We start from the raw sequence: 12,763 nt of genomic DNA, 5'->3' as shown, positions 1-12,763 counted from the left end.
TCCATATGGGTCCATCTATGGGTCCCATGGGTCCATCTATGGGTCCATCTATGGGGCCTATATGGGTCAATCTATGGGTCGATCTATGGGGCACCCATATGTCCCATATGGGTCCATCTATGGGTCCATCTATGGGTCCATCTATGGGGTCCATATGGGTCCATCTATGGGTCCATCTATGGGTCCATCTATGGGTCCCATATGGATCCCATATGGGTCGATCTATGGGTCCATCTATGGGTCCATCTATGGGTCCCATATGGATCCCATATGGGTCGATCTATGGGTCCATCTATGGGGCACCCATGGGTCCATCAATGGGTCCATCTATGGGGTCAATATGGGTCCATCTATGGGTCGATCTATGGGGCACCCATGGGTCCATCAATGGGTCTATCTATGGGGTCCATATGGGTCCATCTATGGGGTCCATATGGGTCCATCTATGGGTCCATCTATGGGTCCATCTATGGGTCCATATGGGTCCATCTATGGGTCCATCAATGGATCCATCTATGGGGTCCATCTATGGGTCCATCTATGGGGCACCCATGGGTTCATCAATGGGTCTATCTATGGGGTCCATATGGGTCCATCTATAGGGTCCATATAGGTCGATCTATGGGTCCATCTATGGGTCCATATGGGTCGATCTATGGGTCCATCAATGGGGCCCATATGGGTCGATCTGTGGGTCCCATGGGTCCAACTATGGGTCCATCTATGGGGCCTATATGGGTCAATCTATGGGTCCATCAATGGGGCCCATATGGGTCCATCTATGGGTCCCATATGGATCCCATATGGGTCCATCTATGGGTCCATCTATGGGTCCATCTATGGGTCAATCTATGGGTCCATCTATGGGTCAATCTATGGGTCCATCTATGGGGCCCATATGGGTCCATCTATGGGTCCATCTATGGGGCCCATATGGGTCCATCTATGGGTCCATATATGGGTCCATCAATGGGTCCATCTATGGGTCCATCTATGGGTCCCATATGGATCCCATATAGGTCCATCTATGGGTCCATCTATGGGGCACCCATGGGTCCATCAATGGGTCTATCTATGGGGTCCATATGGATCCATCTATGGGTCCATCTATGGGTCCATCTATGGGTCCATCTATGGGTCCATCTATGGGGCACCTGTGGGTCCCATATGGATCCCATATGGGTCCATCTATGGGTCCATCTATGGGTCCCATATGGGTCCATCTATGGGTCCATCTATGGGTCCATCTATGGGTCCATCAATGGATCCATCTATGGGTCTATGTATGGGGCCCATATGGGTCCATCTATGGGTCCATCTATGGGGCCCATATGGGTCGATCTATGGGGCACCCATATGTCCCATATGGGTCCATCAATGGGTCCCATATGGGTCCATCAATGGGGTCCATATGGGTCCATCTATGGGTCGATCTATGGGTCCCATGGGTCGATCTATGGGTCCATGTGTGGGTCCCCCCGCCCCATAGATACGGGTTCCTGCTGGACCAGGCCTTGAGACTATAGGGGGATCTATGGGGCCATCAATGGGTCCATCTATGGGTCCATCTATGGGTCCAACAATGGGGCCCATATGGGTCCATCTATGAGTCCATCTATGGGGCCATCAATGGGTCGATCTATGGGTCCATCTATGGGTCCATCTATGGGGCCCATATGGGTCCATCTATGGGTCCATCTATGAGTCCATCTATGGGTCCATCTATGGGTCCATCTATGGGTCAATCTATGGGTCCATCTATGGGGCCCATATGGGTCGATCTATGGGTCCATCTATGGGTCCATCTATGGGTCCATCTATGGGTCCATCTATGGGTCCATTTATGGGGTCGATCTATGGGGCACACATGGGTCCATATGGGTCGATCTATGGGTCCATCAATGGGTCCATCTATGGGGTCCATATGGGTCCATCTATGGGTCCATATGGGTCGATCTATGGGTCCATCAATGGGGCCCATATGGGTCGATCTGTGGGTCCCATGGGTCCATCTATGGGTCCATCTATGGGGCCTATATGGGTCAATCTATGGGTCCATCTATGGGGCCCATATGGGTCCATCTATGGGTCCATCTATGGGTCAATCTATGGGTCCATCTATGGGGCCCATATGGGTCGATCTATGGGTCCATCTATGGGTCCATCTATGGGGTCCATCTATGGGTCCATATGGGTCGATCTATGGGTCCATCAATGGGGCCCATATGGGTCGATCTATGGGTCCATCTATGGGTCCCATGGGTCGATCTATGGGGCACCCATGGGTCCATATGGGTCCATCTATGGGGCCCATATGGATCCCATATAGGTCCATCTATGGGTCCATCTATGGGGCACCCATGGGTCCATCAATGGGTCCATCAATGAGTCCATCTATGGGTCCATCTATGGGTCCATCTATGGGTCAATCTATGGGTCCATCTATGGGGCCCATATGGGTCGATCTATGGGTCCATCTATGGGTCCATCTATGGGTCCATCTATGGGTCCCATATGGGTCCATGTGTGGGTCCCCCCGCCCCATAGATACGGGTTCCTGCTGGACCAGGCCCTGATCATCTGTAAGCGCCGCGGGGACAATTACGAGACCAAGGACGTGGTGGAACTTCAGCACCACCAGGTGCGGGACAGCGACAGCGGAGCCAAGGACGGAAAGAAGGTCCCACATCCAACCCCATAGAGACCGACCCCATAGAGACCGACCCCATAACCTGCCCCATAACCTGCCCCATAACCTGCCCCATAACCACCCCTATAACCCCATAGAGACCCCATCCCATAACCTGCCCCATAACCTGCCCCATAACCTGCCCTATAACCTGCCCCATAACCACCCCTATAACCCCATAACCTGCCCCATAACCTGCCCCATAACCTGCCCCATAACCTGCCCCATAACCCCATAACCCCATAGAGACCCCACCCCATAACCCCATATTAACCCCATAACCTGCCCCATAACCACCCCTATAACCCCATATTAATCCCATAACCTGCCCCATAACCTGCCCCATAACCTGCCCCATAACCACCCCTATAACCCCATAGAGACCGACCCTATAACCTGCCCCATAACCTGCCCCATAACCTGCCCCATAACCTGCCCCATAACCACCCCTATAACCCCATAACCTGCCCTATAACCTGCCCCATAACCTGCCCCATAACCTGCCCCATAACCTGCCCCATAACCTGCCCTATAACCCCATAACCTGCCCTATAACCTGCCCCATAACCTGCCCCATAACCTGCCCCATAACCAACCCTATAACCCCATAGAGACCCCACCCCATAACCCCATAACCCCATAACCTGCCCCATAACCACCCTTATAACCCCATAACCCCATAGAGACCCCACCCCATAACCCCATAACCCCATAGAGACCCCACCCCATAACCACCCCTATAACCCCATAACCTGCCCTATAACCCCATAGAGACCCCACCCCATAACCCCATATTAACCCCATAACCTGCCCCATAACCTGCCCCATAACCTGCCCCATAACCACCCCTATAACCCCATAACCTGCCCTATAACCCCATAACCTGCCCTATAACCCCATAGAGACCCCACCCCATAACCTGCCCCATAACCTGCCCCATAACCTGCCCCATAACCACCCCTATAACCTGCCCCATAACCACCCCTATAACCCCATAACCCCATAGAGAACCCCACCCTATAACCCTATAACCCCATAGAGACCCCACCCCATAACCTGCCCCATAACCTGCCCCATAACCTGCCCCATAACCCCATAACCCCATAGAGACCCCACCCCATAACCTGCCCCATAACCTGCCCCATAACCTGCCCCATAACCACCCCTATAACCCCATAACTTGCCCCATAACCTGCCCCATAACCTGCCCCATAACCACCCCTATAACCCCATAACCTGCCCCGTAACCACCCCTATAACCCCATAGAGACCCCACCCCATAACCTGCCCCATAACCTGCCCCATAACCCCATAACCTGCCCCATAACCTGCCCCATAACCTGCCCCATAACCTGCCCCATAACCACCCCTATAACCCCATAGAGACCCCACCCTATAACCTGCCCCATAACCTGCCCCATAACCCCATAACCCCATAGAGACCCGACCCTATAACCTGCCCCATAACCTGCCCCATAACCTGCCCCATAACCCCATATTAACCCCATAACCTGCCCCATAACCTGCCCCATAACCACCCCTATAACCACCCCTATAACCCCATAGAGACCGACCCTATAACCTGCCCCATAACCTGCCCCATAACCTGCCCCATAACCACCCCTATAACCCCATAACCCCATAGAGAACCCCACCCTATAACCCTATAACCCCATAGAGACCCCACCCTATAACCTGCCCCATAACCTGCCCCATAACCTGCCCCATAACCACCCCTATAACCCCATATTAACCCCATAACCTGCCCCATAACCTGCCCCATAACCTGCCCCATAACCTGCCCTATAACCCCATAACCCCATAACCTGCCCCATAACCTGCCCTATAACCCTATAGAGACCCCCACCCCATAACCTGCCCTATAACCCCATAACCTGCCCTATAACCCCATAACCCCATAGAGAACCCCACCCTATAACCCCATATTAACCCCATAACCCCATAGAGACCCCCACCCCATAACCTGCCCTATAACCCCATAGAGAACCCCACCCCATAACCCCATAACCACCCCTATAACCCCATATTGGACCCCATAACCCCATAACCTGCCCTATAACCCCATAACCCCATAGAGAACCCCACCCCATAACCTGCCCCATAACCCCATAGAAGACCCCACCCCATAACCACCCCTATAACCCCATAGAGAACCCCACCCCATAACCTGCCCTATAACCCCATAACCCCATAGAGAACCCCACCCTATAACCTGCCCTATAACCCCACTCCATAACCTCATAGAGAACCCCACCCTATAACCTGCTCTATATCCCCATAACCCCATATCCACCCCATAACCCCATAACCCCATATTGGATCCTATAACCCCATAACCCTATATCCACCCCACAACCCCATAACCCCATATCCACCCCATAACCCCATAACCCCATAACCCCATAACCCCATATCCACCCCATAACCCCATAACCCCATAACCACCCCATAACCCCATAACCCCATAACCCCATATCCACCCCATAACCCCATAACCCCATAACCCCATAACCACCCCATAACCCCATAACCCCATAACCCCATACCCACCCCATAACCCCATAACCCCATAACCCCATATCCACCCCATAACGCCATAACCCCATAACCCCATAACCCCATAACCCCATATCCACCCCATAACCCCATATAACCCCATAACCCCATAACCCCATAACCCCATATAACCCCATAACCCCATATCCACCCCATAACCCCATATAACCCCATAACCCCATAACCCCATATCCACCCCATAACCCCATATAACCCCATAACCCCATAACCCCATAACCCCATAACCCCATATAACCCCATAACCCCATATCCACCCCATAACCCCATAACCTGCCCTATAACCCCATAACCCCATATCCACCCCATAACCCCATAACCCCATAACCCCATAACCCCATAACCCCATATCCACCCCATAACCCCATAACCCCATAACCCCATATCCACCCCATAACCCCACAACCCCATATCCACCCCATAACCCCATATCCACCCCATAACCCCATATCCACCCCATAACCCCATAACCCCATATCCACCCCATAACCCCATATCCACCCCATAACCCCATAACCCCATAACCCCATAACCCCATATCCACCCCATAACCCCATAACCCCATAACCCCATAACCCCATATCCACCCCATATCCACCCCATAACCCCATAACCCCATAACCCCATAGACCCCATAACCCCATAACCCCATATCCACCCCACAACCCCATAACCCCATAACCCCATAACCCCATAACCCCATATCCACCCCATAACCCCATAACCCCATAACCTGCCCTATAACCCCATAACCCCATAACCCCATAACCCCATATCCACCCCATAACCCCATAACCCCATAACCCCATAACCCCATATAACCCCATATAACCCCATAACCCCATAACCCCATAACCCCATATAACCCCATAACCCCATAACCCCATATAACCCCATAACCCCATAGACCCCATAACCCCATAACCCCATAACCCCATAGACCCCATAACCCCATAACCCCATATCCACCCCATAACCCCATAACCCCATAACCCCATAACCTGCCCTATAACCCCATAACCCCATAACCCCATAACCCCATAACCCCATAACCCCATAACCCCACAACCCCATAACCCCATATAACCCCATATAACCCCATATAACCCCATATAACCCCATAACCCCATATAACCCCATAACCCCATAACCCCATATAACCCCATAACCCCATATAACCCCATAACCCCATAACCCCATATAACCCCATAACCCCATATAACCCCATAACCCCATAACCCCATATAACCCCATAACCCCATATAACCCCATAACCCCATAACCCCATATAACCCCATAACCCCATAACCCCATATAACCCCATAACCCCATATAACCCCATAACCCCATAACCCCATATAACCCCATAACCCCATAACCCCATATAACCCCATAACCCCATATAACCCCATAACCCCATATAACCCCATATAACCCCATATAACCCCATAACCCCATATAACCCCATAACCCCATAACCCCATAACCCCATAACCCCATATAACCCCATAACCCCATAACCCCTATAAACCCCATAACCCCATACCCCATAACCCCATAACCCCATATCCACCCCATAACCCCATAACCCCTATAAACCCCATAACCCCATACCCCATAACCCCATAACCCCATATCCACCCCATAACCCCATAACCCCATAACCCCATAACCCCATAACCCCACAACCCCATAACCCCATAACCCCATAACCCCATAACCCCATATCCACCCCATAACCCCATAACCCCATAACCTGCCCTATAACCCCATATCCCCATAACCCCATAACCCCATAACCCCATATCCACCCCATAACCCCATAACCCCATAACCCCATAACCCCATAACCCCATAACCCCATAACCCCATAACCCCATAGACCCCATAACCCCATAACCCCATATCCACCCCATAACCCCATAACCCCATAACCCCATAACCTGCCCTATAACCCCATAACCCCATAACCCCATAACCCCATAACCCCATAACCCCATAACCCCATATCCACCCCATAACCCCATAACCCCATAACCCCACAACCCCATAACCCCATATAACCCCATATAACCCCATATAACCCCATATAACCCCATAACCCCATATAACCCCATAACCCCATAACCCCATATAACCCCATAACCCCATATAACCCCATAACCCCATAACCCCATATAACCCCATAACCCCATATAACCCCATAACCCCATAACCCCATATAACCCCATAACCCCATATAACCCCATAACCCCATAACCCCATATAACCCCATAACCCCATATAACCCCATAACCCCATAACCCCATATAACCCCATAACCCCATAACCCCATATAACCCCATAACCCCATATAACCCCATAACCCCATAACCCCATATAACCCCATAACCCCATATAACCCCATAACCCCATAACCCCATATAACCCCATAACCCCATATAACCCCATAACCCCATAACCCCATATAACCCCATAACCCCATATAACCCCATAACCCCATAACCCCATATAACCCCATAACCCCATAACCCCATATAACCCCATAACCCCATATAACCCCATAACCCCATAACCCCATATAACCCCATAACCCCATAACCCCATATAACCCCATAACCCCATATAACCCCATAACCCCATATAACCCCATATAACCCCATATAACCCCATAACCCCATATAACCCCATAACCCCATAACCCCATAACCCCATAACCCCATATAACCCCATAACCCCATAACCCCTATAAACCCCATAACCCCATACCCCATAACCCCATAACCCCATATCCACCCCATAACCCCATAACCCCATAACCCCATAACCCCATATCCACCCCATAACCCCATAACCCCATATAACCCCATAACCCCATAACCCCATATAACCCCATATAACCCCATATAACCCCATAGTGGTCCCACACATTACTGCTGGTTCCCAATGGCGGCCTTCAGGGCTACGAGCTGCACTTCAAGACCCGCGACATCAAGAACAAATGGCTGGAGCAGTTTGAGATGGCGCTGTATGGAAACCCCATAGATCTTATGGGGTTATGGGGTTATGGGGTTATGGGGTCTCTATGGGGGTATGGGGTATATGGGGTCTATGCGGTATATGGGGTTTGGGTGACTCTATATGGGGTCTATGGGGTCTATGGGGTTGGATGTGGCTGGAGCAGTTTGAGATGGCGCTGTATGGAAACCCCATAGATCTTATGGGGTTATGGGGTTTATAGGGTCTGTGGGGTTATGGGGTTATGGGGTTATGGGGTTATGGGGTATATGGGGTCTATGGGGTCTGTGGGGTCTGTGGGGTCTGTGGGGTCTGTGGGGTATATGGGGTCTATGGGGTCTATGGGGTTGGATGTGGCTGGAGCAGTTTGAGATGGCGCTGTAGGGCACCCTATAGATTTATTCTATAGGGTTATATAGGGTTATATAGGGGATATGGGGTTATTATGGGGTTATGGGGTTTATAGGGTATATGGGGTCTGTGGGGGCTATGGGGTATATGGGATATATGGGGTATATGGGGTATATGGGGGCTAAGGGGTATATGGGGTATATGGGGTATATGGGGTTGTGGGGTGGATATGGGGTTATGGGGTGGATATGGGGTATATGGGGTTATGGGGTTATGGGGTGGATATGGGGTTATGGGGTTATGGGGTTATGGGGTTATGGGGTGGATATGGGGTTATGGGGTTATGGGGGTTATGGGGTTGTGGGGTTATGGGGTTATGGGGTTATGGGGTTATGGGGTTGTGGGGTTATGGGGTGGATATGGGGTTATGGGGTTATGGGGGTTATGGGGTTGTGGGGTTATGGGGTTATGGGGTTGTGGGGTTATGGGGTGGATATGGGGTTATGGGGTTATGGGGGTTATGGGGTTGTGGGGTTATGGGGTTATGGGGTTATGGGGTTATGGGGTTATGGGGTTGTGGGGTTATGGGGAGGATATGGGGTTATGGGGAGGATATGGGGTTATGGGGTTATGGGGTGGATATGGGGTTATGGGGTTATGGGGTTATGGGGTTAATATGGGGTTATGGGGTTATGGGGTTTATAGGGGATATGGGGTGGATATGGAGTTATGGGGTGGATATGGGGTTATGGGGTTATGGGGTTATGGGGTTATGGGGTTATGGGGTTATGGGGTTATGGGGTATGGGGTTATGGGGTTATGGGGTATGGGGTTATGGGGTTATGGGGTGGATATGGGGTTATGGGGTTATGGGGTTATGGGGTTATGGGGTTATGGGGTTATGGGGTTATGGGGTTGTGGGGTGGATATGGGGTTATGGGGTGGATATGGGGTGGATATGGGGTTATGGGGTGGTGGGGTGGATATGGGGTTATGGGGTTATGGGGTGGATATGGGGTTATGGGGTTGTGGGGTGGATATGGGGTTATGGGGTGGATATGGGGTTATGGGGTTATGGGGTTTATGGGGTATATGGGGGCTATGGGGTCTATGGGGTCTATGGGGTCTATGGGGGCTATGGGGTATATGGGGTCTATGGGGGCTATGGGGACTATGGGGTCTATGGGGTCTATGGGGTTTGGGTGACCCTATATGGGGGCTATGGGGTTTATGGGGTTTGGGTGACCCTATATGGGGGCTATGGGAGCTATGGGGTCTATGGGGGCTATGGGAGCTATGGGCTCTATGGGGTCTGTGGGGTCTATGGGGTCTGTAGGGCCTATGGGGTCTATGGGGTCTATGGGGTCTATGGGTTGGATATGGGGTTATGGGGTTATGGGGTCTGTGGGGTATATGGGGTCTGTGGGGTCTATGGGGGTGTATGGGGTCTGTGGGGTTTATAGGGTCTATGGGGGTCTATGGGTTCTATGGGGTATATGGGGTCTGTGGGGTCTATGGGGGCTATGGGGTTTGGGTGACCCTATATGGGGCCTATGGGGTCTATGGGGTTGGATGTGGCTGGAGCAGTTCGAGATGGCGCTGTAGGGAAACCCCATAGATGTTATGGGGTTATGGGGTTATGGGGTCTGTGGGGTCTGTGGGGTCTGTGGGGTCTATGGGGGTATATGGGAGCTATGGGGTCTATGGGGTCTATGGGAGCTATGGGGTCTATGGGGGTTGGGTGACCCTATATGGGGAGCTATGGGGTCTATGGGGGCTATGGGGTCTATGGGGTTTGGGTGACCCTATATGGGGGCTATGGGATCTGTGGGGTCTATGGGGTTATGGAGTTTATAGGGTATATGGGGTCTATGGGGTATATGGGGTCTATGGGGTCTATGGGGTTTATAGGGTATATGGGGTCTGTGGGGTATATGGAGTCTATGGGGTTGGATGTGACTGGAGCAGTTCGAGATGGCGCTGTAGGGAAACCCCATAGATGTTATGGGGTTATGGGGGCTATGGGGTATATGGGGTGGATATGGGGTTATGGGGTTATGAGGTTAATATGGGGTTATGGGGTTATGGGGTTATGGGGTTATGGGGTGGATATGGGGTTATGGGGTTATGGGATTAATATGGGGTTATGGGGTTATGGGGTTTATAGGGGATATGGAGTTATGGGGTCTGAGGGGTCTGTGGGGTGTATGGGGTATATGGGGTATATGGGATATATGGGGTCTATGGGGTCTATGGGCTCTATGGGGTTATTATGGGGTCATTATGGGCTCTATAGGGCTCTATAGGGCTCTATGTTGTCTATGGGGTGTGTGCTGTGCCCCCGCAGCTCCAACGTGTTTCCCGCACACGCTCAGTCGGACGGACACGACTTCGCCATGTGCTCATTCGAGGAGACCACGACATGCAGGGCCTGTACCATGCTATTGAGGTGGGTATAGGGGATATAGGGTTATATAGGGTTATTATGGGGTCATATAGGGGATATAGGGTCATATAGGGTTATTATGGGGTTATGGGTTACTGCAGGGCCTGTACCATGCTATTGAGGTGGGATATAGGGGATATAGGGGATATGGGGTTATATAGGGTCATATAGGGGATATAGGGTATGGGGAGACCACAACCTGCAGGGCCTGTACCACGTTAATGAGGTGGGACATATAGGGTTATATGGGGTTATATAGGGTTATTATGGGGTCATATAGGGTTATATAGGGGATATAGGGTCATATAGGGTTATTATGGGGTTATTATGGGGTCATATAGGGTTATATGGGGTTATATGGGGTTATATGGGGTTATATGGGGTTATATGGGGTTATATAGGGTTATTATGGGGTCATATTGGGTTATTATAGGGTTATATGGGGTTATATGGGGTTATATGGGGTTATATGGGGTTATATGGGGTTATATGGGGTTATTATGGGGTTATATAGGGTTATTATGGGGTTATATAGGGTTATTATGGGGTTATATAGGGTTATTATGGGGTTATATGGGGTTATATGGGGTTATAGGGTTATATGGGGTTATATGGGGTTATATGGGGTTATATAGGGTTATTATGGGGTTATATAGGGTTATTATGGGGTTATTATGGGGTTATGGGGTTATTATGGGGTTATATGGGGTTATGGGGTTATATAGGGTTATATGGGGTTATATGGGGTTATATAGGGTTATAGGGTTATATGGGGTTATATGGGGTTATATGGGGTTATATGGGGTTATATGGGGTTATATGGGGGATATATGGGGTTATATGGGGTTATATGGGGTTATATGGGGTTATATGGGGTTATATGGGGTTATATGGGGTTATATAGGGGATATATGGGGTTATATGGGGTTATATGGGGGATATATGGGGTTATATGGGGTTATATGGGGTTATATGGGGTTATATGGGGTTATTATGGGGTTATATGGGGTTATATAGGGTTATATGGGGTTATATGGGGTTATAGGGTTATATGGGGTTATATGGGGTTATATGGGGTTATGGGGTTATATGGGGTTATATGGGGTTATTATGGGGTTATATGGGGTTATAGGGTTATATAGGGTCATATGGGGTCATATAGGGTCATATAGGGTTATTATGGGGTTATGGGTTACTGTAGGGCCTGTACCATGCTAATGAGGTGGGATATGGGGTTATATAGGGGACATAGGGTCATATAGGGTTATAGGGTTATTATGGGGCCTGTACAATGCTATTGAGGTGGGACATATAGGGTTATATGGGGTTATATGGGGTTATATGGGGGATATAGGGTCATATAGGGGATATAGGGTTATAGGGTTATAGGGTTATATATAGGGTTATATAGGGTTATATAGGGTTATAGGGTATGGGGAAACAATGACCTGCAGGGCCTGTGCCATGTTATTGAGGTGGGTATGGGGTTATATGGGGTTATGGGGTTATAGGGTTATATAGGGTTATATGGGGTTATTATGGGGTTATATAGGGTTATATGGGGTTATATGGGGGATATAGGGGATATAGGGTATGGGGAAACAATGACCTGCAGGGCCTGTACCATGCTAATGAGGTGGGGTATATGGGGTTATATGGGGTTA

General features: G+C 50.3%; 1 protein-coding gene across 12 annotated transcripts in view; it reads left to right on the top strand.

The window, feature by feature from the left end:
- The first annotated feature begins 2,171 nt into the window (after positions 1 to 2,171).
- Positions 2,172 to 12,763, top strand: part of LOC146751099 (proto-oncogene vav-like) — a 79,572-nt gene continuing 68,980 nt past the window's right edge. For 2 of the 12 annotated variants that reach the window (XR_014941912.1, XR_014941911.1), the window contains exons 1-3: positions 2,173 to 2,680; positions 8,203 to 8,312; positions 11,001 to 11,102. Coding sequence is in view for 7 of the 12 variants with exons in the window: in XM_085535608.1 (XP_085391734.1) it covers positions 2,456 to 2,680; positions 8,203 to 8,312; positions 11,001 to 11,102 (437 nt within the window). In the remaining 5 variants the exon portion in view is untranslated. Of the gene's footprint in view, positions 2,681 to 8,202; positions 8,313 to 11,000; positions 11,103 to 11,194; positions 11,222 to 12,763 lie in introns of those variants that run through there. The other 10 variants (XM_085535602.1, XM_085535603.1, XM_085535612.1 and 7 more) reach the window with 8 other exon arrangements.

Source organism: Coturnix japonica, unplaced genomic scaffold, assembly GCF_054131305.1.
Source record: "Coturnix japonica strain WE unplaced genomic scaffold, WE-NBRP24 Scf139, whole genome shotgun sequence".
Lineage (NCBI taxonomy): Eukaryota > Metazoa > Chordata > Aves > Galliformes > Phasianidae > Coturnix > Coturnix japonica.
Note: the sequence above shows the minus strand (reverse complement) of the source record. Positions and strands in the feature narration are given on the sequence as shown.